This window comes from Notolepis coatsorum, assembly GCF_963971535.1.
Source record: "Notolepis coatsorum genome assembly, chromosome: 19".
In the NCBI taxonomy this organism is placed as follows: domain Eukaryota; kingdom Metazoa; phylum Chordata; class Actinopteri; order Aulopiformes; family Paralepididae; genus Notolepis; species Notolepis coatsorum.
Window position 1 is genome coordinate 17,961,502 of NC_140183.1, and position 26,522 is coordinate 17,988,023.

Sequence of the window (26,522 nt, forward strand, 5' to 3'; positions counted from 1 at the left end):
CGGAGGTCAGTAACACATTTCATCCTCTATATGTCCTGTGTACATGGTCGTATTAACAATAAAGCATGAACTTATAACTTATGAACTGGTTTCTTTTTAACAGGGCAAACGTCACGCGCTCACCTCGTCCGTCGCTCGGGAAACACAGGAGCAGGATGTTGTTGCTGAAGTGGGTCAGGTTGTCCAGCGACGTCAGGTGCTGCTGGAGGCGTCCGTTAGGCAGCCTGGTCTTCAAGATGGCTGCCAGGTGGCCGAAGACGAAGGCGTCCAGAGAGGAAGGCCTGGGTAGAGGAGTGAGACACGGCAACACTGAGAGGAAGGCCTGGGTAGAGGAGTGAGACACGGCAACACTGAGAGGAAGGCCTGGGTAGAGGAGTGAGACACGGCAACACTGAGAGGAAGGCCTGGGTAGAGGAGTGAGACACGGCAACACTGAGAGGAAGGCCTGGGTAAGCTTGCTTGCTTGCTTGTCTCCCTCTCGCTGACCACTCTGTCTCGCACACAGTTTTTAAAAATGTAGCTAGCATCATCATCTTCACTTTAAAAGCTAGGCTACAGGTTTTACTATCGAAGCTCAACCTTTCCATCTGGTTCCCTGGCAGTCATCTCATAGCCCACACTGCATACACCATGGTCACAAACAGACAACAGAAAACCATGTCTCACATCTTCAAGGGTTGTCATGCATACAAAGGGCTCTACATTTGTAGGCATGATAGGATCGTGGATCTGATTGCAGACAGTGTCAGTTCCACACTCGGGTCACCTGCAACAGTGCTGTATAAGCACACCAGTGTGAAGCCATGTATGTTCAATCTGCAGGGATTAAAGCAAAAAAAATCTCCTGACTGAACTTTTTTTCAGGCCAAGTCATATTCTTATTTTAACCTCCACTGTATTTTTTTTTAACCCATTCTTCGCCAGGCATTGTACCCTTCTTATACCATCCTCTGCCAGCTCCATTTGTCTATGGAGATGTTCACCTACTTTGCAGGGCTATAACTTTTTAAATTGTATTGCTAAATTGACATTACTATGGCCCATTCAACATCAATTATCTATCGTTCAGGATGTGGGAACGTTATACTTTTTCATTCACACATTCATACAAAAATACGGTCTAGAGTATGAATATGTTTTTATCGTTTTCTGCAGTATTTCATAGAACGTGAGTTATAGCCATTTATGCATATATTAGATCATCAAATGCAGTTTGATAGCGATTGACGTCAGATAAAAAATTTCAATTGTACAAGGTCCTAAACGTCATGACTCATCATCTGCTGGTGACCGGAGGGGGGGGGGGGTCATTTATAATGCAATGACCGGCGTTAAATGATTCATGTCGTATGGGTGATATATAGATCATAGCAGTTTGTATGGATAATAATCAAAAACGCTGAAACTCACCGCAGCTTCCTCGTAGCGATGGGGGATGATACTGGAGCAAAAAGATCGCTATTATGGGATGTTGATCTATGCGCTCCATTTCAAGGTTGTATAATACAATATACGTCCAAATAATGTTGTTTATCGAGTTATGGCAACGGATCGATTATCCAGTGTGTCCAGATGGAGTCCTGCGAGCGTATAGCGAGTGGCGGACGGAATAGGGGTGACACCAAGCACTTCCGGCCCCACTTCCGGTTTGGCAACTCGCCGATCGGCCACCAGGTGGCGGTATTGAAGCGCTGGAGAGTTGAGTGGAGATCTACAGCACCAGTCATGACTCCGTGGGTGAAATGTGAATACCATGATGAAAATTTGAAATATTGATCTCGATGACAACGTAATCCGTCATTGGCAGATTAAGCATGGCGAGGAATGACATCTTAATCCGTCAATGGCGGAGAATGGGTTAATAGCGTTAGCGTTTTAACACATCCTGCGCCAATCACGTTGTACGACGTGTTTCAAGTTCATGCAAATTCTGCCAGATCACGGCGTACAACGTTATTGAGATCATATTTCATATTTTTGCCATGGTATTCATATTTCCCTTACGCAGCCTTTTTAATAAATATAAATCAAAATATTATATAAATATAATCAAATTGACGGAAATCCGTCTCAAGACGGAACGCTTTAATGCCCGTCTGTGTAGTGACAATTCACTGTTCTGATATTTCAGCAAACACCCCTGTTGTTGTTAATGAGAATAACAGAGGTTCTCATTCTAGAAATTGGCTGTACGTTTGACTACAGTCTAGAAGAAGCCTTTACAACCTAAATGTTGAAGTATCAACTGTTAGAGCATACCATATCACAACTGGGCTACAACTGTAAACTTTTAGTCTTCATATTTGGAATCCTGGGTCATGTTCATAAGTTGGGTGTTAGAGGCCTTCAGATGGCTGGTCTTCCGAAGGGAAGAGCCAAACAGTTAGCAAGATATTGCTCAGTGTCAGCTATTATTGGCAGCCGCGCAATTTGGAGAAGACGCTGCTATCTGTACCCATGAGCTGTGTGTTGATTGTCAGGTTCATCATCCATGTGTGTGTGTGTAACTTTGGTTGCCATTGCCAATTTGGGCACGAATGTATCAGAATAACCCACAACTGATAATATTTGTGTCCTTTAAACATCGTCTTTATGTGGACATAAATAAAGATTCTAAATGTGCGTGTGTGTGTGTCACTTAGTTCTCCAAGTACAGGATTAGTTTAACCTAGAAATGCTACTCATACAAACTCTTGTGGGTGAATAATTAATTAAATCCTAATATATGTCATTTCAATCTATAAAAAATACAAATCTATAGTAATTATTCATACACGACGCCTCCTTACCCACCTTTTAAACAGCCCTCACTGTATTCATTGAGGCACCAGAGAATGAACAGAAGTGCAACATATTGAGCTGGTATGCACAAACAAAAGTTTGACGCCCCGGCTCTTTGAAGAAACTCGTCACTTGAAGGAGCCATTTCCGCTCTGAACTTACGAGTCTCCAAAGAAGAACTTGTTTGAGCCCAGGCGCTGTGAGAGAAGGGTCATACACTCCAGAGCATCCCGGTACAACTGCAGAACAGAGGAGGACAGAGAGACAGAGAGAAGGAATTAAAGAATGTGTGTGCGAGAGAGAGAAAGAATATATATGTGTGTGTGCGAGAGAGAGAGAAAGAATATATGTGTGTGTGCGTGAGAGAGAGAGAAAGAATATGTGTGTGTGTGCGTGAGAGAGAGAAAGAATATGTGTGTGTGCGTGAGAGAGAGAAAGAATATATGTGTGTGTGTGTGAGAGAGAGAGAAAGTATATGTGTGTGTGCGAGAGAGAGAGAAAGAATATGTGTGTGTGCGCATGCGTGCGAGAAAGAATATATGTGTGTGCGAGAGAGAAAGAATATATGTGTGTGTGTGTGTGCAAGAGAGAGAGAGAAAGAATATGTGTGTGTGTGTGTGTGTGTGTGTGTGCGAGAGAGAAAGAATATATGTGTGTGTGTGTGCAAGAGAGAGAGAGAGAGAGAGGAGAGAGAGAGAGAGAGAGAGAGAGAGAGAGAGAAGAGAAACAAACAGGACAGTGTGTACAAACAAACAGAGCATCCTGGTACAACTGCACAGATTTTATTACATTTTTTAAATAAACTGTTAGTCAACCATGAGATATTCTAGCCGTTCTGTTCCAACGAGCTGCCAGCTACTGAGGTGTCGCCCCCCCCCCCCCCCCCCACGTGCGCGCGCCAGACGTACAGTCCATTCATGTCTTAATCATCGCAAGATGGACAACAAATGTACTGTGACCGATGGTTGAGTTACGCCTCGGTTCCCATGGCAACCGCACAGAAACCATTACATCATGCATGCTAGCCGATGACTGACCCCCCCCCCCCCCCCCATAGGTGCAAGCGAGCAGCGAGCAGGTGCGAATGTTCACACCTCCTCACAGACCTGACGTAGCTCTACACCTCCACACAGACCTGACGTAGCTCTACACCTCCTCACAGACCTGACGTAGCTCTACACCTCCTCACAGACCTGACGTAGCTCTACACCTCCTCACAGACCTGACGTAGCTCTACACCTCCTCACAGACCTGACGTAGCTCTACACCTCCTCACGGACCTGACGTAGCTCTACACCTCCTCACATACCTGACGTAGCTCTACATCTTCACACGGACCTGACGTAGCTCTACACCTCCTCACAGACCTGACGTAGCTCTACACCTCCTCACAGACCTGACGTAGCTCTACATCTTCACACAGACCTGACGTAGCTCTACACCTCCTCACAGACCTGACGTAGCTCTACACCTCCTCACAGACCTGATGTAGCTCTACACCTCCACACAGACCTGACGTAGCTCTACACCTCCTCACAGACCTGATGTAGCTCTACACCTCCACACAGACCTGACGTAGCTCTACACCTCCTCACAGACCTGACGTAGCTCTACATCTTCACACAGACCTGACGTAGCTCTACACCTCCTCACAGACCTGACGTAGCTCTACACCTCCTCACAGACCTGACGTAGCTCTACACCTCCTCACGGACCTGACGTAGCTCTACACCTCCTCACATACCTGACGTAGCTCTACACCTCCACACAGACCTGACGTAGCTCTACACCTCCTCACAGACCTGACGTAGCTCTACACCTCCTCACGGACCTGACGTAGCTCTACACCTCCTCACAGACCTGACGTAGCTCTACACCTCCACACAGACCTGATGTAGCTCTACACCTCCTCACAGACCTGACGTAGCTCTACACTTCCACACAGACCTGACGTAGCTCTACACCTCCTCACAGACCTGATGTAGCTCTACACCTCCTCACAGACCTGATGTAGCTCTACACCTCCACACAGACCTGACGTAGCTCTACATCTTCACACGGACCTGACGTAGCTCTACACCTCCTCACAGACCTGACGTAGCTCTACACCTCCTCACAGACCTGACGTAGCTCTACACCTCCTCACAGACCTGACGTAGCTCTACACCTCCTCACAGACCTGACGTAGCTCTACACCTCCTCACATACCTGACGTAGCTCTACATCTTCACACGGACCTGACGTAGCTCTACACCTCCACACAGACCTGACGTAGCTCTACACCTCCTCACAGACCTGATGTAGCTCTACACCTCCTCACAGACCTGATGTAGCTCTACACCTCCTCACAGACCTGACGTAGCTCTACACCTCCTCACAGACCTGACGTAGCTCTACACCTCCTCACAGACCTGATGTAGCTCTACACCTCCACACAGACCTGACGTAGCTCTACACCTCCTACACCTCCTCAGACCTGATGTAGCTCTACACCTCCTCACAGACCTGACGTAGCTCTACACCTCCACACAGACCTGACGCAGCTCTACACCTCCTACACCTCCACACAGACCTGACGCAGCTCTACACCTCCACACAGACCTGACGTAGCTCTACACCTCCTCACAGACCTGACGTAGCTCTACACCTCCTCACAGACCTGACGTAGCTCTACACCTCCCGTGAGTGTATCATGAATATACTCACGGCTTAGAACGCTCTCGACCAATCACAATGCGTGGTCAAGGACCTACCTGTTGTATAAGTAAGGGATAATGTATAGCTACGAGGTCATTGTCGCAAAATAATTGACCGACACTGCGTTCTGGAACACAGAGGCGCCGCGCCGAGGTGTTCTAAACGCAGTGAAGGTCAATTATTTTGCGACAATGATCGAGTATAGCTATACATTATCCCGCTTATTACAGGGCTAACTTACTAACAATATACGTAATTCATTTTACACCATCGACAAGACGAGATCAAATGCAGACGCGGTTGTTCTGTTGCTCCTCTGGCGTTGGCAGGTGTGTGGGCTTGATTGCACCTGATGCAGTGCAGCTGTGCATATGGTAAAGCTTAGCCCCTTTCTTGACTGCGATCAAAATGCTTGATTGTGATTGGTCAATAGCGCTCCGTTGCCCCTAACAGCGGCCATTATTGCGCGTTGCCCCTAGCAGCTGTGAATTATCGAGAAATAATTTACCGCTGCTAGGGGCAACGGAGCACTATTGACCAATGACAATCAAGCATTTTGTTGAATTTTAAAACGCCATGTAATAACAATAAATAACAAAATGTTCTAAATCAATAACAATGTTGAAATTGAGATGTTTGGACACCATCAGCAATGTATTCCACTGACCTGCCACTCTTTGTTACAAATTGTCTTGGACCGCTAGCTACATTTTACAGTTTGGTAAAGTTACAGAAGTGGCCTAATAAACCACAATTTAGTGAACATATTAATAAACAAATCACCACAACTCTGCTCATCACACCAGAGAGAACAGGAGGAGAGAGGGAACTGAAGGTAGTTTAGGTGAAGTTCCCTGCTGCTCGTCACACCAGAGAGACCAGGAGGAGAGAGGGAACTGAAGGTGGTTTAGGTGAAGTTCACTGCTGCCGTCATATGTAGCCATGTAGTCCATACGTATGGTGTTCTCTGAAGGTCGCTAGGCGGTGCCAAGGAAACAAACCATGGTACTTGTAAGCCTGATTAAATAACCAAATAAAACATTTAGTTGTGTTCTATACGGATTTAATATATGCCAGATGCATATTTAACCCAGGTACATTCATGGAAAAACAAATAAAAAAGTTAGGTGTAATAAGGAGAAGCTGACGATAGGGGGTGCTGTCGTATCCCCCCGCAACCCCACTTCCAACATGCCTGGATAACACTGACTGATGTCTCTGGAGGAAGGCTGCCCAGTCTCAGTAGATCAGTGAGTAACAGGAAGGCTGCCCACTTTACCACCTCCTCCTCCAGCCTCTACCTCCTCCTCCTCCAGCCTCTAGACTTTACCTCCTCCAGCCTCTACCTCTTCCTCCTCCTCCAGCCTCTACCTCCTCCTCCAGCCTCTAGACTTTACCTCCTCCAGCCTCTACCTCTTCCTCCAGCATCTACCTCCTCCTCCAGCCTCTACCTCCTCCTCCAGCCTCTACCTCCTCCTCCAGCCTCTAGCTACTCCTCCAGCCTCTACCTCCTCCTCCAGCCTCTAGCCTCGATCTCCTCCTCCAGCCTATACCTCCTCCTCCAGCCTCTACCTCCTCCTCCAGCCTCTAGCTACTCCTCCAGCCTCTACCTCCTCCTCTAGCCTCGATCTCCTCCTCCAGCCTCTACCTCCTCCTCCAGCCTCTAGCCTCAATCTCCTCCTCCAGCCTCTACCTCCTCCTCCAGCCTCTACCTCCAGCCTCTACCTCCTCCTCCAGCCTCTAGAGTGACTTTACCTCATCCTCTACCTCCTCCTCCAGCCTCTAGACTTTACCTCCTCCAGCCTCTACCTCCAGCCTCTTCCTCCTCCTCCAGCCTCTAGCTACTCCTCCAGCTACTCCTCCAGCCTCTAGCTACTCCTCCAGCTTCAATCTCCTCCTCCAGCCTCTACCTCCAGATCCAGCCTCTACCTCCTCCTCTAGCCTCTACCTCCTCCTCCAGCCTCTAGAGTGACTTTACCTCATCATCTAGCCTCTACATCCTCCTACAGCCTCTACTTTACCTCCTCCTCCAGCTCCTCTCCAGCCTCTAGACCTTCGTTGCCTCTCATCAGACGCAGCTTGTCCAGCTGTTGTCGCTGCATGCGTCCAGGCAGGTAGAAGTTGAGGGGGAAGGGGATGTGTTCTGCGTACCAGCAGCGAGTCGCCTCCATGTAGTTTTTTGGATCGATCCACAACGCATAGATCTAGGTCATGAAGATAAAAGCATTTCTTCCAATAAGCTGCGGTTTCTTTTCTTTTTAGCAAAATCGAGTTTTTTGTAAATACGTTCAATTCATATTTATTTGTCTGTTGACAGAAAGCCACCAGACAGAAAGCCATGCTTTATGAATTCATGTATCCATTTTCCTTTCTAACATTTCTAACAGTCTAATCAAAGTACTTCCTAGCACTTCCAAGCTACAAATCTGATGATTGATGTTCCCAAGAACTGTAATGAGCATCGAACCTCTTCCATGAAACAAGAACTGTAATGAGCATCGAACCTCTTCCATGAAACATGCAACTGCTTTGCTTTCACGTACAACGTCTGTGAGGGGAATTTAATGACTATGAATATGAAGACGCAGGATGTAACTTTCCAGGAGAGCGAATGTTTGAGCAAACGCTAGCTAGTCTATTATGTTTAATTAAATCATAAACACAGTTTTATTGTCCGTCCCTCTGGGAGAGAGCTACGAATGCCAAGCTGCATTTCTTTTGTGTACGATCTAAACAGTATCTCTCTCTCCCCCCTCCCTCTCTCTCCCCTTCTAACTCTCCCGTCTATCCCTCCCCCACCCTATCCCCCTCCCTCTCTCTCCCCCCTCTATCCCTCCCCCACCCTCTCTTTCTCCCTCTCGCCCTCTCCTCACCAGGGCAGGCATCAGCTTCTCCTCTATGAGAGAGACGAAGGCCAGGGTGTCCGCACCTTCCTTTGCAGACAAGTCATAATCGGCGTTGTATTTCTGAAAGACAGAACGTAATCAACTCATTGCCCAACCGTGAATCATCACACGTCACACACTGCAGCACCAGAGCGGTAAACCTCTGGCAGGTTGTAGAACCTTTGAGAAAGGCCCATCTGGACCAGCGCAGAGAGAAGCCTTGGCCTGATCACACCATTAACCCTTTCACTACCACACTACAGAAGGTTAACCCTTAGTGTGGTAGTGAAAGGGTTAACCTTCTGTAGTGTGGTTGGGAAAGGGTTAACGCTTTGTTGTGTGGCAGTGAAAGGATTAACCTTATGTATTGTCACAGTGAAAGGTTAACCATTTGGTAGTGTGGTAGTGAAAGGGTTAATGTTTTCCAAGTTCTCCAGAAACCCCCAAAATATTAGCAGCCAGTAAGGGGGGGGGCTCTATAGCTCTAGGTGCTCTGGTTCAGCTTCCCCAATAAGGGAGGGGGGGGCTCTATAGCTCTAGGTGCTCTGGTGTCAGTTTGAACCCAGTAAAATGTACTGGGTTCATTTATAGAAACCAAGTACTGTATGAAATACGGTAGTAAACAGTGCAATTACAGGTGGTCAAAAAAAGTTAAATAAAGTAAAATAGTGCAATCACAATACTGGTATAATAATAATAATAATAATAACTTCGTTTTATACAATTCTGAGGCAGGCTTACTCTCTTGGTAAACATTAACACCATACCATTATATGGTATTTACTGCACAGCCAGGCCAGCATATAACAACAATAACAAAATATACCGGCTTGTATTAGGAGGCCGGCTTATAATTGCTTAGCTCAACAGCGCACCCGGTCATTAATAGAGACCCGGTTTTTAATTGAATACCGGTTACTATTAGAGGAATTACGGTATATAAAATAAAATAAAAACGTCTTACTGTTTTTTACTATTATTTACATTACTACTATGCTACTATACTTATACTACTACCTATCGTGCTAATATAACTGCTATAACTGATGATTGTCTCTACAGAAGATTACACTCCTCTCTGTACTAGTATATTGTACCATGTCTGTATCGTGTTATATTATATATAACATGTCTTGTTTCTATAGATGTATTTATTTGTTTTGTTTTTGCTGGGTTCCATTTGACAAACAATGAGGGGGCTTTTCTTAACTCATGAGCGCCGGCTATTAGCCTTATCCTTGTAGCTAACGCGCCAGGTTTCCATAGCATATTTTCACTGTGCATCACTATGTTTGGAGAGCTATATCTATATTCTATATTATAGCTATGGAGACAATACTATGGTCATTTGACAGTGACTTTCTTCCGTCGAACATGCAAAAAAGATACTTTTTTTCATGTATACGTTCGCGCGTTATCCCGTGGTGAATATTGTATAGTTTAGGAGTGATCCGGGATAATTCCTAAAAAGCTGAGTTATAGGGCGCTACGTGAATACTACTATAAGCGTTGGCGTTTCTTGCCTGGACACGCTACTATTTCCAAATCAAATGTATATAATAGGTCAGGGAGGGGCAACTGGCGGCCCGCGGGCCGCATGCGGCCCTCACTGACACTCCATGCGGCCCCAGGCAAATATTAAAAAAATATATATATTTTTTTTTCTCGACTAAGAGGTTGGCAGTCGACTATGGCTCCTTTCGATCGATTAGTCAACTATTCGACTAATAGGGGTCAGCCCTAGTGTGGACATATTCAACACTGTTGAAAGTGCCGTGAAGCAATATGTGGGGTTTGATAAACTGTCCGCTGTTGTTACCGATGGAGCACCCGCAATGAAAGGAAAACACAGGATTCGTCTGGCTTCTAAGGCAGAGTGGCGTTGAGTGTCCAATGCTGCACTGCATTATACATCAGGTACATTCGCTAACATAATTTCCATCTATTGTGGGTCACTAATAATCAGGGGTGCAGTGGTCATGCCACGCGGTATCACGCCGTCCCAGCACTTTTCTGAGCAGAAGTACGCGCATGGACGTACAAAAATGAAACGTTATTTCATCTGATGCAGATCGCATGCACAAACATTGAAGTTGACATTCCTTCTATTGTGCGCCAACAGGAGAGACCACAAGTGTCTCATTAAAGACAGAACCATTATTGACCCACTGTGGGGGGAGGGTGAATGTCATGCCAGTTTGATAAAGGGTCAATGGGAGGCACTCAGGAATGTTTTGTTTAGTAGCAGGATAAAAGTTTATACATTTAACAAAATAATTTTTTCATTTCAACCTTTATTTAAAATCGTAAGCATCTGAGGTTTCCCTCATTTACAGAAACGACGATTGTACAGTACATAATAAAAACAATATTCACAGAAATTTAAACACCAGAGTAAGATTTTTTAAACGTTTCAAAATAATTAAAAAATATCAATTAAAACAGTTACAGGTAGTCACACAATGGTCTGAAATCATACGTTTAAACATTCCAAGGGAAGGGAGAACCTCCAATTTCAGCGTGAGTTGAAGGACATTCCATGAGTTAGAGGCATCAAAGGAAAAGGCTATCTTCCCTATAGCTCAGAACTAATTTGAGGAACCCTAAGAACCATCCAGTCATTCGATCGAGTTGAATAGGCTAGACGCAAGTTGGGCGTGGCTAGACACAAGTTGGTTGCCTTTAATATTTAGGCGTCCCGGACACTTTTCAATGTGATCGAGTGAACCTCTAGGCTTCCCTGTACTAACATTCTCCGCCCGGTGGGATTTAAATGTAACACACGGTCTGGAACAGGGTTTACTGCACTCTTGATACTGCCACCTAGACGGATCTGGCCGGTACTGCACCCTTGGGGTCCCAGTATGCCTTTATCGGCAGCATACAGGTCCCTGACATAAGATATTAAAATTGAACGATCCAAAAATGTATATATAAGTTTTTTTTTTTTTTTTTTTTTAATGTCCTCCTTCTTATTCCGATTTTTCTCCCATCCCAATGTTAGTCGTTATGCCAATTCCCAATCCCCCTTCCTGGTCGTTGCGCACTCTACCCCCTACCGTCGGTCTGGGAGGGCGGAGACTATCACATCTTCCTCCGACACACATGTGTAGCCAGCCCACCGCTTCTTTTCACCTGGCAGCGCGGACTCTCACTGGGAGAGTGTAACGTGTGGAAGGTCACACTACCTCTCCCAGATCCTTCCCTTCCTGTGCAGGCGCCCCAACCGAACTGTATGAGTCGCTGTTTACAACGACCAGGACCCACCAACGCCGGCTTCCCACCCGCTAACACTGCCAATTGTGTTAGTATGGACGGTCGGCCAAGCCGGATTCGATCCCACTGGCTCTGTGGTGGTAGACAGACGCTTAGTCCGCTGCGCTACCCGGCCGCCCTATATATACGTTTTTTGGCCCTGAACGGTTGGCGAGCAAACGCATATATATACGTGGTTGGCCGGGAAAATGTTAAATAATAATAATAATAATAATAATAATAATAATAATAATACACTTTATTTGTATAGCACCTTTCATACAAGAATTGCAGCTCAAAGTGCTTCACAACAGCAAAAAGACTAAATGAGCACAAAGTGGAGACACATAAAATCAGTTTTTCACATTAGGATCTAACATCCCAATAGGCCACCTTGTTTATGGTTTGATTATATTGCAGTTTTAAAATAGAAAATAATAAAAATAGTCAAATGATGCAATATTGCAGTAATACAATAGTTCTGAATGACTGTTTAACAGTTTAAAACCGTCTTTACCTTCCCTGTTTGATATTTACAGTTTAAACCCGACAGTCTTCCTTCCTGTTTGATGCCCACTTTGACCCTTCGAATCTCCCTCGCAGGGCGCAGTACTAGGCATGGGTCCCCCACACAGTTTTAAAACCTGACAGTCTTTCTTCCTGCTTGATACCCACACAGTTCAATACCTGACAGTTTAGAACCTGTAATAAAAAGTTATAAAAGAGTAAAATATAATGGACAGAGTAAAATAGTGCAATCTACAATACAATCAGCAGTGGAGTGTATTAAAAGGCTAAGGTGAAGAGGTACGTTTTTAGCTTATTTGTTTAATAATAATTAGGGCTGTCAGTTTATCGCGTTAATTAGATTAATTAATTACACAGCAAATTATCACGTTATGAAAATTAACTCAAATTTAATTACAAAAAAAAAAAAAAAAAAAATTGTATCTCATTCATTCCATAATAATGTAGAATACACATTTACAGACGTTTTTTTTTTAATATGGTCCATTTGCATGTTCTTGGTATCTGATTCTAGCGACATCTATAAATCTCAGGGAATGTATTCCCAGTGTCAGAAATACTGTGGGCTAGATCCACAAAGAATGGATTGCACGGTGCAAGTTGCACCCTTACTTTAATTCACTATGAATTGAAAATGGGGGACCCTGATGTAAACAAGACGAAAGTCTTTCTCTGGTCTGCATCCCCTTAACAATTGTGTGTATTGAGCCGTACTGTATTGTACCCATTCTGCAATCTGTTAATAACATTTTCATTCAATCAATCAATCAATCTGTGCTGTGATTGATTGAACGAAAATTTTATTTTGAGTAAATTGTAATGAACCAAATGAGAATATCAATCAATTTCTTTTTATCTTTGACTGTGAATAACACCATGCTCAAATTGACCAGACCTGAAAAATCTAAGCAAATTAATAGATGGAAGATGATTAAACAGAAGGTTTTGTAGATACAGTACTGAATTCTGCCATCCGGACACATGCAATTTGAAATATGATTATAGAATATAAGGCATAAAATGGTTATGAGATTAAAATGCGATTAATTAGATTAATTAATTACAAATCCTGTAATTAATTAGATTAATTTTTGTAATCGCCTGACAGCACTAATAATAATATGTTTTTGTAAATGTCTTCAATTATGCTTGGTGCTATATTTAGTATTATATTTAGTAGTCATTCATCATGTTTTTATTTATTGTATGTACTTTATTTGAATGCATTGGGAAATTCCACCACAAAGAAACATTTAACTAATTTACCAGATTGAGGTATGATTAATTCTCTCTATGTGGCCAAAGTGATCTCTGTTCAGAAACATTGGATGCAAAAGGTGCTAATTTGGTAGAACCAGGTGTCATGAGGACACAAACTCTACCCTCACTCAGTTTTGAAGAATTACAACAATAGTTTCCGGATACCTCGATCGTCTCTCGATCAGCTTCCCACTCGCTCTCTCACCAGGTAACTTAGTAACCAGAAGTAAAAGCTCAGCCCCTGCCCTTCCTGTGTGTGTGTGTTTATAGGAGTGCAACCTTTGACTGATGTTGTCTGCCGCCTACCCTGTAAACCATAAATACAAGAGAGACCAAGAGTAGAATCCCCCTTTAATGTCTCATGATGTTGAATTGTCCATTTTGCGAGAACACTAGGAAGAGTAACTGCAGGCTAGCCAACAGGTGATGAGGATAGGAAGAGTAACTGCAGGCTAGCCAACAGGTGATGAGGATAGGAAGAGTAACTGCAGGCTAGCCAACAGGTGATGAGGATAGGAAGAGTAACTGCAGGCTAGCCAACAGGTGATGAGGATAGGAAGAGTAACTGCAGGCTAGCCAACAGGTGATGAGGATAGGAAGAGTAACTGCAGGCTAGCCAACAGGTGATGAGGATAGGAAGAGTAACTGCAGGCTATCCTCATTACCTGGGGAACAGTAACAGTAATAAAACAGTAATAAGAGTAATACAAATGATTGAATGAATGATTGATGCAACGATATAATACAAAATTTTACTTTCACTTCAACCATTCAGTTTCATTTCCCCGAACCAAAACTCGGCGTAATCCAACTGGTTTTCTCAACTTGGTGGACTACTGTTGCATGTTTTCTTATCATTCAGTAGAAGAGTAATTACCCTCGACACTAATGGTCTGTCTCATCTCTTTGAATGATGTCACCAGGCTTCCTCTCCCGCTGGGACATTTATCAGTCTGCATTGCGTTGTGGTTTTCTGCCATGTCTCCACACTCAGTTGTTCCCCCGACCTACCTACCACAGTCAGTATCCTGGCTAATGGGTTCCATCTGGGCATTAGCCGATGTGAGCGTTTAATTGAGCTGTGGCCGGTTGGAAAGGGGAGAGAGACCAAACTTGGCTGGAAGACACCGGTCTCACAGTGAATCTTAGCAACACAAACGTTATTTGAAGATACATTGTGTTACTGCAGGATTATTTTAGCAGTAATTTGCTTATTGTAGTCAGTTTGGTCTTTGTGTGTGTGTGTGTGTGTGTTAAGATAATTTATCAAACTAACGTTATTCCTACCTGCGCTGTCAATAAGATAATTTATCAAACTAACGTTATTACTACCTGCGCTACGCACACACACAGTGTTTAAGAGGCAGGCACATTGTGGGTCACCTGTTTTCTGAGGTGGGTGATGATGTCACTGGGTCTGGAGAGGCTCCCACTCTGGCTGGTCTTCAAGGCCGGCAGGGAACCTGGCAAACGAGTAACAAGACACCATGACAACATGTCTGCATGTCTTCAGTCAGTTGCAGGGTGCAAAGCTCCCGTCTCTGGAAGACACCATGACAACATGTCTGCATGTCTTCAGTCAGTTGCAGGGTGCAAAGCTCCCGTCTCTGGAAGACACCATGACAACATGTCTGCATGTCTTCAGTCAGTTGCAGGGTGCAAAGCTCCCGTCTCTGGAAGACACCATGACAACATGTCTGCATGTCTTCAGTCAGTTGCAGGGTGCAAAGCTCCCGTCTCTGGAAGACACCATGACAACATGTCTGCATGTCTTCAGTCAGTTGCAGGGTGCAAAGCTCCCGTCTCTGGAAGACACCATGACAACATGTCTGCATGTCTTCAGTCAGTTGCAGGGTGCAAAGCTCCCGTCTCTGGAAGACACCATGACAACATGTCTGCATGTCTTCAGTCAGTTGCAGGGTGCAAAGCTCCAGTATCTGGAAGACATTCATGACAACATGTCTGCATGTCTTCAGTCAGTTGCAGGGTGCAAAGCTCCAGTATCTGGAAGACATTCATGACAACATGTGTCGTCTCACAACGGTGTTGCCATCTACTGTGTAGTCATTTGAAAAAAAGAATGATCCATATCATTTGAAAAGAAAATCCATATTCTATCATGAATAGTTTTACTATGGAACGGTGATAAATGCGTTCAGATCAACCAAGCCAGTTTAGGTTTTGTGATGGTGAAACGATAGTGATAAGATAATGATAATAATATAATATAGTGATAAGTAAGGGATAATGTATAGCTACGAGGTCATTGTCGCAAAATAATTGACCGACACGTAGTTTAAAATACCGAGCCGCCTCGGCGAGGTGTTTTAAACGTCAGTGAAGGTCAATTATTTTGCGATGATGACCGAGTAAAGCTATACATTATCCTGCTTATTACATGGCTAACTTACTAACAATATACCTAATTCATTTGACAAATCGCAGTTCTGTGGCTCTGTCAGCCCAAATAAAGTGATTATTATTATCGCGGGCAGCCTCTGTTCTGGCTCCGCTGTAATCGTCACACACACTCCGCTGTCAGTGCAGCCGCGGCAGGTGTGTCTGATTTGCTGCACTGATGTGGGCTTGATTGCGAACAGCTGCGCACATCGGTCATTATTGTCCCACAGCGGTCATTATTGTGTAATAATGACCGCTGTCGGGGGGCTATTGACCAATCACAAGCAAGCATTTCGACGAATGTGAAAACGCCATGTAATAAGGGTTAATATTTGTGTTTAAATGTCAGTAGGGATTTAGAGAGGAAATAGAAATACTAACAGAACAAGTCTAGGTCTATACAACTATACATTTTACAGTATATATTATAGCTGTGAATCTTCACTGGCCTCATGATTCGATTACGATTCAGCTGTCCACGATTCGATTCGACGATGCATCTCGATGCAGCTCAATAATATATTACATCCTCAATTTTATAATCTATATTACTGCACATGGCTACTTTTTCATCAATTAATACAAGCAGTCAGATAAATTAACTTTTATTTAGAAAGTTCTTAAATCAGAATGTCAAAATAAATGTCTTTACTAGTGTTGCATGATACAGATAGTAGAAAGGTATCTCGATACCCAGCTGTTAAAAACGGTTCAATACTCTTTATTAGTATCAATACTTTTAGAATAGCCTGATGCTGTATTTTCTATGAGTTGAGTGGATGCATGAGCACTAGCTTTAATAATACAATAATAATAATAATAATATATTTGATTTGTAGGGCGCTTTATAGTTGTGGAGCAAACCCAAAGCGCTACATTGTAAAAGAACATAAAAGCTAGCAAGATAGTTACATTTTTATTTAAATTTTAAATTTTAATAATCGATTATGTTCCGTCACTGCATCGTTGCAGAATCATCCACGTCTGCATCGCGATGCATCTTAGAATCGAGAATTTTCCACACCCCTAGTATACTGTATATATATATATATATATATATATATATATATATATATATATTAAACTAGATAAGACTCGTGCACATCTGGTTGGACCCCGACTGGAGGTGCTGGTCAGCGCAAGAGAGATAAATAAACTAAAAGGAGAAAACCTTCAAGGGAAAGAAGGGACCGCACACTCCACAGGACTCGTTTTTGCTTATTTATTGTTTGCACAACGCGTTTCGCTGTCGCTTCCTCAGGTGCGACAGCGAAACGCGTTGTGCAAACAATAAATAAGCAAAAACGAGTCCTGTGGAGTGTGCGGTCCCTTCTTTCCCTTGAAGGTTTTCTCCTTTTAGTTTATATATATATATATATATATATATTATATATATATATATATACATATATATATATATATATATGATTTTCAATCGCTTGGAATGACCACCATATACACTCAATCAAATACAAATGTGGACTAAGCTAAAAAAAAGCTTTAGAGTACAATGTTGTAATTTTTTACAATAAGCATAAAATGGCTCGTACCAACAAAATCCTTGAAATTCCAATGATAACCTCTATCTTCCTCTCTGGGAACTTTCACACCGGCAGGGCTCCGGTTCAAGCTCTGGCTCCGTTCTGGAGCCTCTGAACCTTGGTGCTTTCTGGCGAACCAGCCCGCGTTTACACCTATTTAAGCAGAACCAACATTCCACTGTCCTCCGTCATCAATGGGGGACGTTACTCAGGCGGAGGTAAACACAACCATATGAACATGACAGTGGCAAAATGTGTCGTGTGCAAAACAGCTTCAAAGGTTCGGCCTTGCACCATGCTGATCCACTCAACAGGTAGCAAACTCAAAATGAAATTAGATTAAATTAATTGTATTGTCATTATACAGCACAAGTACAATACACCATCCAACCAGAGTGGATAAATAAATGCTCCAGAAATTTATAAATGCAAAAATGTATAAATAAATATATTTTTTAAGTTGTGTAACCGAGAGATTTTAACCTGGGACCATAGGATCCACAGGCAGCCACACTAACCAGTTGAGCTAAAGGGTCCGACGTTGACTGTGACCGACTAATCCATAGTTTACACTTGTCAAGAGCCAATTGTGCAGTTGTTCAGTATTGGCATTTATAAATGAGATGTCATGCTAATATGTCATGTTCTACAGTAGGACTTGCTACTATGATACCCAATAAAACAAGTAATTAGAATAAAAGCCTACTTTGCTGAAACGATTAATTTTGCACATACATATACAGTATGTGTGTGTGTGTGTGTGTGTGTGTGTGCGTGTGTGTTTGTGCTTGCGCGCTGAGACTCACTAAGCCTTTCTCCACGCATATTTATTTCTGGAGCATTTATTTATCCACTCTGGTTGGATGGTGTATTGTACTTGTGCTGTATAATAACAATACATTTGAATCAAATCTCATTTTGAGATCAGTCGCAAATCACTTCCGGTTGAATGGATCGATTGAGTGCAATGCCGAACCTGTGATTTTCGCCTTTTTCGCTTGTCTTGACAGCCTAGAATATGACACGCCCACTGATGATGTCACGGTTCGCAAGGAAAAACCTAAAAAATTCGGTTCCAGCTGAGCACCGACTTTTCACATTCCGAACCAATTATTTCCGGTGTGAACGCACCGGCCGGTTCAAGATTAGGCCTAACAAAATTAATAGTTGGTTTCAGGTTGGTTGTCAGTTTGGCCATGGGTAGGTAGGGAATTTATTTTATTTTATTTTTTTATTTTATTCTTTCCCACGGCGACTATGGATAGGGAAGTTCTTTATTTAATTAAAATGTTCACAACAACATGGATGCATGTACTCTGCCAGCATGTTTAATATCCATAATACTAAATGTTTGACTAAGATTTCTATGAAACTTTATTTAAAAAAAAAAAAAAAAAAAAAAAAATCGTTTTTTTTTTTTTTTTTTATAATTTTTTTTTAAAAACTCATAAAATATATTGGGTCGCACCTAAATCGGCAGGGTCGGTCGGCAACCTGAAACCAACTATTATTTTTGTTAGGCCTTAGGTTTCGGGCACCGGCACAGAGCCCTGTCGGTGTGAAAGGCCTATCTGTGCGTTCAGATCAGGTTGCAAGATAGCCTAGCTTAGCACAGATGAATGGACACGAAGACCACAGCTTAAAACTCCGGGAGAGGTGTTTCTGGCCAACAGCTAGATTAGTGGTCCATATCCACTTCCATTACCATCCATCCTTAAAACTCTCCCAGAGTTTTAAGATAGGCTAGTAGTCCATATTGTGGCAACCCCAAGCCACCCCTGGGCTTGGTGATTGATGGACGTTACATAGCGACCCAATGGCTGGGCGCTGCCCATGTTTGGGCGTCCGCTTCCGGACGCACCCGTCGCTAGAGGATCATCAGGAGTGATTATCGAATCACGGCGTGTGCGCCTGTTGAGGAGGGGGGATTTAATGGAGCCGAGGAGCCCCCTCTCACTCTCCCGTAGCAGCGCAAGGCGACAGGCCACAGAGCGGAGACGCCGCCCGGCCGACAGATTAATGCCCGAAAGCGATTATTATTTAGTAGAAAATAAAGAGCATGATTTTGGGAACTGCAACCTGTCTGTGTGTTGTTTATTCTGCCACCCCTACACCAGGAATTGCCACAATATACAGTACACTTACATTAATTTGTGCTAAACTAGGCTAGCTTGCAGCCGGATACACAGTACATTTCGCAGAGTAAATTTTACTCAACAGTTTGAGTAAAATGTACTCAGTTTGAGTAAAATGTACTCTGCGAAATTTACTGTGTAGCTTTCTACTGAACGCACAGAGAAGAAATTGGTATCCATCTTCTTGTCTGACTGTGAAGAAGACGGTGAGCACATTTCCCATAATGTTGCCGTATTTCTTTAAACTTGAGCCCACTCCAACCTCCCAGAGACATGTTGGCAGCGTAGTGATGTTTCCCGTTGTTATTGTTGGACAGGCCAAAAAAACATTGTTCTTTTTTGCCCCAAGCAGATTCACAAGAAACACATAAATTCCAGTTCACCACATGTTTTTGACAGAATTCTAATCTGGCAGTCGGCACACGGTTTGACCATATCGACTGTCTAAATAACACTTATGCCCCACAGCAGGTTATATGAGAATCAGGTGAACAGCCTGAAGGGAGGAGGGGAAAAAGGGTATTTTCCAAAAACTTTAAAATGGCAGAAAATGTGTCAAGTTTGGTGCAAATCGGACAAAGTGTTCATAACCGATAAGATCAAATAAGATAAGGTATTCCTTTATTGATCCCCTTGGGGAAATACATAACTTCTACAGCAGTTTACCAAGGTGACCCATAGATCAACTATGTAAATAACACAGGGTGACCCACAGATGAACTATGTAAATAACACAAGGACAGGAACACATCTTCTTACCAGTAGGACTTCTCCACGGGTTTGCAATCTTGTTCAGTTTAAGTGGTGCCCCTGCAAACTTCGCATATGCCTGTGGAGGGGGGGGGGGGGGGGGGGGGGAAGCCAAATTATTCACCAAATATGTAAAATGCTAACCACAACGACTGAACATGACTGATGGCATGCACACATGCAAACACGTATAGTACGGTGTTACTACAATGCATTCATATTCTCCTCATGACCTGGCACTTAGTTTGACTTTAGTTTAGAATGACAAATCAACACACCACCCGACTACATACATAATTCATCAGACGTTTATCTGATACGGTTTGGGGTTTTAGTATTGGGGAAGGTTTTACTTTATGTGTTAGTATTGGGGAAGGTTTTACTTTAGGTGTTTTAGTATTGGGGAAGGTGTTACTTTAGGTGTTTTAGTATTGGGGAAGGTGTTACTTTAGGTGTTTTAGTATTGGGGAAGGTTTTACTTTAGGTGTTTTTGCCGGTCCGATATCGCAATACCAGTTTTGTTATCACGGGTACTTGCATGGACTTCAGGCACTGGGAGAAAATGACAGTTACTTCTCAACGTTTGGCCAGGGTGTGAAATCCTCAGATTACCAGATTAACAAACTGTTCCTCGACGTTTGGCCAGGGTGTGAAGTCTTCAGATTACCAGATTAAACAAGATGTTCCTCGACGTTTGGCCAGGGTGTGAAGTCTTCATATTACCAGATTAAACAAACTGTTCCTCGACGTTTGGCCAGGGTTTGAAGTCTTCATATTACCAGATTAAACAAGCTGTTCGCAAATCTGTCACGTCACAAACGATCAATTAGATTTGATTAATCAATAAAAAAAATTACTCTTGGGTGTGTAGTAGCCAGGCAGGGACAGAAACGATGCATTTAAAATGTGGCGTGTGCTCAGTACAAGAGAAGAGAGAGGTGCTGGAAAATAACTTGTTGTTACCATTCGATTTTAAACTCTTTCATCTGCAAAAAGATGCTTTAAGTAACACGTCCTATGGATTCAAGGAAGTCGAACCGCGAACCTTCGGATTACCAGACAACCGCTCTACCTGCTGAGCCACAAATTCTTAATTACAATGATGGCCTGGCGAGATGACAACAGGGCCTCTCGAAGGGTAACATGGAAAGGGGACAAAAATGTAATAAAATAGAAAAGAGACAGACGATACATACATCACAGAGGTAAGGGAAATAATTAAAACGCACATCAAACAAACAACCAAATAAAATTACAAGGCATGTACAGTAATACATGAAGCAGAACAGTCAAATTACAGTTACAAGGCTGGGTGACAGTTGCAGGCGTGTGTAATAAATCCTTAAAAGAAGTGAGGGGGATCAATGTCTATTTTCAAAGTATTTTGGATCTCGTTCCAACTGCTGGGAGCAGCAAATTGGAAGGAGGATTGACCGAAGGAAGTGTTAACACAGGGAACATCTAGTGAGATTATGTTAGGTGAGGAGCTCTGGTGTTGTAGAGATATGGTGAGCAGCTCTGCTGTTACAGGGAGTAGATGACAATTTTAACAGGTGTATCAAATAAGGAGGGGTCAGACCAAGGATGGTTCTGTAAATGAGAGTAAGCCAATGAATTTCTTGTAAAGAGTGTAATGATGGCCAATTTACAGATGTGTATAAATCACAGTGATGTAAAAGGGGCATTTGTGGCAAACCTAATTGCAGAGTGATACTGTTCAAAGGGCTAAGATAGGGATTAAAAGGAGATATCTTTCTATTGTTGGGGTTAACTTTTACATTTAAGAATGAGTAATTCGCTTTTGGTTTACTACTACTTCTACTACTACTAGTAATACAAATCATTAAGGCGATCGAGGACGCATAAGAAGAAAACGAATGACTAATGACTAATGAGTAGTGAATGTATGAGAAGGTGTGGAGGTGGAGTGCAGCGTGGGAGGAAGGGGACGTGGGCAAGCGGCCACACCCTGCAGCAGCTCCAGCTGGCTGGGGAAGAGTGCAGCCTGGACGGACCATGGAGGCAAAAGTAGCTCCAACTCTGGTGTAACAAAAAAGATTTCCAACTTGTAACGTGTACAGAGATACTGGTGGTGGTATTATGGGATATCGACGCGATACTCTCCTGGAATAGGGCACCAATATCAAAGAATGTAAAGGATATTCAAATTGGTTTCGAAGAGCCATGCGTATGGTAACACGTCAGGAGTAAAAGCAAAGTTACAGATTTTCTGCGTTTTCACACATGGCCTCAGAGTCGCCCGAGGCGACTGACATTTTCTCATACTTACAGTATAAGGAACACACCGACATTGTGGGATATGCGCTTACAGTCTTCTCCAGAGTCAGACAAGATGATGGATACCAATTTCCTCTCTGTGCGTTCAAGGAAATCAATCTGGCTGCAAGCTAGCCGAGCTTAGCAAAAATGAATGGAAGCGGATACGGACCACTAGCCTAGCTTAAAACTCCAGGAGAGGTGTTTTCGGTCAACAGCTAGGCTACCTGGGCCATATTCGCTTCCATTCCTTTGGGCTAAGCTAGGCTAGCTTGCAGCCGGATCGCCAGGAGGGGGTTACCAACAGCCCGGAGAGGTTCGCTAACAGCCAGGAGAGGACCGCGGTGGTGATGGAAGCGCTTGCGGCCACCCTGGCCCAAATAAAACACACAATTCCCTGACACCCTGAAGTGATGTGTTGAGTTCTTGAGAGAAATTGTAAACTGTATCTAATAATAGTGACAAAATCAAGTAAGGCTTTATTCATCCTACATCCGTGCAATTAATCGCTGTCGGATTTGGACCGCAGTCTGTTGTCCAGGGAAGATTAGCAGTGGAATGTTTCTTCACTGGCTCTTACAATGTATACAATAAGCAATGTAAAAAAAATAATACAAATAAAACCAACAATAAATAATAACAACAAAGAACATGGCAAATATATAGCCTATGAAATGAATGGGGTGTGCTGAGAGCAGAATGTAGATGTGTCCATTATATTCCACTATAGCTGGGGTGTGAATTTAATTCGATTGGGTTTAGCGATTGGGTTTAGTTCTAATTATTATTATTATTATTTTTGTATCCACTTTTTCTCCTTATTTTTCAATTTTTCTCCCATCCCAATTTCGTGTTTCCAATTCTCCCCTCCCCTGTCTTGAACGTTGCTCGCATATGCCCCCCATCCTCGAGAAGGAACCGTTAGTGCATGCCAAAATCGATCGTGTGGAGCTACAATGAAATTAGCTTGTAACTTTTGACGTAAGTCCGTTGGTGCATGAGGTCCATTGGAGAAGACGGTAAGCCCATTTCTCATAATGTTGGCGTGCTCCTTTAAACTTTAAATTTTCTACATTCTAATTCTATGTAACAACCGGACGACCGACCGCTCTACCTCCCCAGCCGCTGCCACCCGTACCACCTTTGTAAAATAACAACCAGAGAGTCGTGGAATCCCCCTTTAAATCAATGGCCGCCAACAATGATTTAATACGTGTTAGTCCGCCAATCGCTGAACGCCAACCATGTATATATACGTTATTGGATCGCTATTTCTTTTATTCGCTATTTCCATTCATAAATCATCCAGGCATGCTGTGGTACTGTGTGGCAATGTGTCTGAGATCGCAACGGTCCGATACCGCCGCCTGGTAAAGGCAGTTCCTTTCTGACTCTGTGTATGTGGCTGTGCGTCACTGAAAGTCATCCGGGCGGAGTTTTCTTGTAACGTGGATCAAGATATTCACCCGATCGTATTGAATCGCCTTCGAGACGCCAGATTCATTATGCTGTTGGGGGTTATGGTGTGGACCAAATGGACATACGATCTAGCAGATGGCAATCAAATAATTGGAATATTCTTTTTGGAGTCTCATCGGCGACAGGTAAGAGCAATTTAACGTCAATTTCAGCTTGGTTGTGCATTGTTTTCATAGCCATCACCCTGATCAGCGTATGCTGTTGTACTAACGATTGCCGTTATTGACAATGAATTAATCAGAAACGCCCCCCCCCCCCCCCCCCCCCTTTCATGCATGCATGATGGAACATAATATACCGATCATATGCATTTGAATTTTTTATTGTAGCATGTATAGGGACGAAATGCCAATGGATTAAGTATAATATGCGTCGCGGGCTACTTACTAGCCTCTGCAGGAATTACCCTAGACCACTCTAAAACCATACTTATATTCACCACGGTATAAAACGAGAATGTATGGATGGGAAAAATATTCCTTTTTCACGATAGATACTCTATGTCAAATGGGCCATAGTATTGCATATATAGCTATAATATTTAAATAGTTATAGCCCTGCAAACAAGGTGAGCGACGCCATTGGTTTAATGCGTGGCAGCACATAGTCATATCCCGTTCCCAGCGTGGCAGAGAAAGAGTTAAAGTCGGTTATTATCACGTCCGCGCCGGCCTGCTCTCCGCTTCGCAGCGCGGCGTAGGTGCCGAGTGTGAACCCGCTGCTTTTATGATTCCGTCTCAGTCTGACAGAGAGACATAAAAATGACATTCCAATAAGCAGGGTTTGGCAGCACCGAGCAGACGGACCTGACCGTGCTTGCAGACAGACAGCGCAGAGATTACTATACACAATGTGGAAAATAGGGGTAATTCTTTCCACGGTGTCCAACACAACACACCCTCTGCCGTCAGCTGCTTCGTATACCCCGTGGGGGGGGGGGGGGGGGGTCACGCCATTGAGAATGGCCTCATGCGTGTCTGTATTCACCCCTAGAAGAATTATGACACGTCTCTGCCCGTCTCTTTAAAAGGTAGAATCCGCGATGCCATCAAGCAGTAGAGGGGGAGGGGTCACTGCCGCTGGCCACCACGTCTCAGGGTCTGCCAAGAGGTCTGGAGGAATTACACTTACACATATCTAGTGTGTGCAATAGACCCTTACACATATCTAGTGTGTACAATAGACCCTTACTGTACACAATAACATACATAGTGTGTACAATACACAATATTTTACAAAACTCTGCTTCAGTCTTTGAACCAAAAACACATCAGCTAGGGACATTCTGGAGACAAGCAACCAAAAACACATCAGCTAGGGACATTCTGGAGACAGGCAACCAAAAACACATCAGCTAGGGACATTCTGGAGACAGGCAACCAAAAACACATCAGCTAGGGACATTCTGGAGACAGGCAACCAAAAACACATCAGCTAGGGACATTCTGGAGATAGGCAACCAAAAACACATCAGGACAGGTCCTCGGACGCCACGTGGCGTTATCCAGACTGTCCCCGGAGACTTTCGTGTCACCAGATTGTGTCACGCATCCCAAAACATCATCCTGTGAAAGGGCCTAAGGGGGGGGGGGTAGTCTTAGTCAGCCAACCGATTGGTGGGGAAGGCGCCATTAAAAACATCAAATGCTGACATCACGGCTGCACAGAGAAAACTCTTCCTTGTGTGTTCTGGTTGTAAAACCCCGAGTGGCTGGGCTTGTCTCCAAATATACTGAATAATTTAAAACATGCAGAGCACCCAATGAGGGTTTCCATCAATGGTCCCCCAGTTAGGGACTTCCGCTACCAGGAGGCCCTTGAAATGTTTTTCAGGAAACCTAGGAAAATCAAGTGCAATGTTGTCATTGAACCATTGGCTTTGTAAGGGTTGTAGGGTGATGCATGTAGAGCACCTAAACATCTTATGTAGAGCACCTAAACATTGTATGTAGAGCACCTAAAGTTCTTATGTAGAGCACCTAAACGTTGTATGTAGAGCACCTAAACATCTTATGTAGAGCACCTAAACATTGTATGTAGAGCACCTAAACGTTGTATGTAGAGCACATACACGTCTTATGTAGAGCACCTAAACGTTGTATGTAGAGCACCTAAACGTCTTATGTAGAGCACCTAAACGTCTTATGTAGAGCACCTAAACGTTGTATGTAGAGCGCCTAAACGTCTTATGTAGAGCACCTAAACTTCTTATGTAGAGCACCTAAACGTCTTATGTAGAGCACCTAAACGTTGTATGTAGAGCACCTAAACATCTTATGTAGAGCACCTAAATGTCTTATGTAGAGCACCTAAACTTCTTATGTAGAACACCTAAACGTTTTATGTAGAGCACCTAAATGTCTTATGTAGAGCACATAAACGTTGTATGTAGAGCACCTAAACGTTGTATGTAGAGCGCCTAAACGTCTTATGTAGAGCACCTAAATGTCTTATGTAGAGCACCTAAACTTCTTATGTAGAACACCTAAACGTTTTATGTAGAGCACCCAAACGTTGTATGTAGAGCACCTAAA

General features: G+C 43.4%; 1 protein-coding gene across 1 annotated transcript in view; it reads right to left on the minus strand.

The window, feature by feature from the left end:
* mtx1a (metaxin 1a) overlaps positions 1-26,522 on the minus strand; it is a gene marked incomplete at its 5' end in the record, with an annotated part of 48,874 nt that overhangs the window by 2,507 nt on the left and 19,845 nt on the right. The window contains 6 exons of the mRNA XM_084336967.1: positions 124-281; positions 2,944-3,020; positions 7,500-7,682; positions 8,352-8,444; positions 14,790-14,869; positions 20,242-20,311. Coding sequence (XP_084193093.1) covers positions 124-281; positions 2,944-3,020; positions 7,500-7,682; positions 8,352-8,444; positions 14,790-14,869; positions 20,242-20,311 — 661 coding nt within the window. The remainder of the gene's footprint in view (positions 1-123; positions 282-2,943; positions 3,021-7,499; positions 7,683-8,351; positions 8,445-14,789; positions 14,870-20,241; positions 20,312-26,522) is intronic.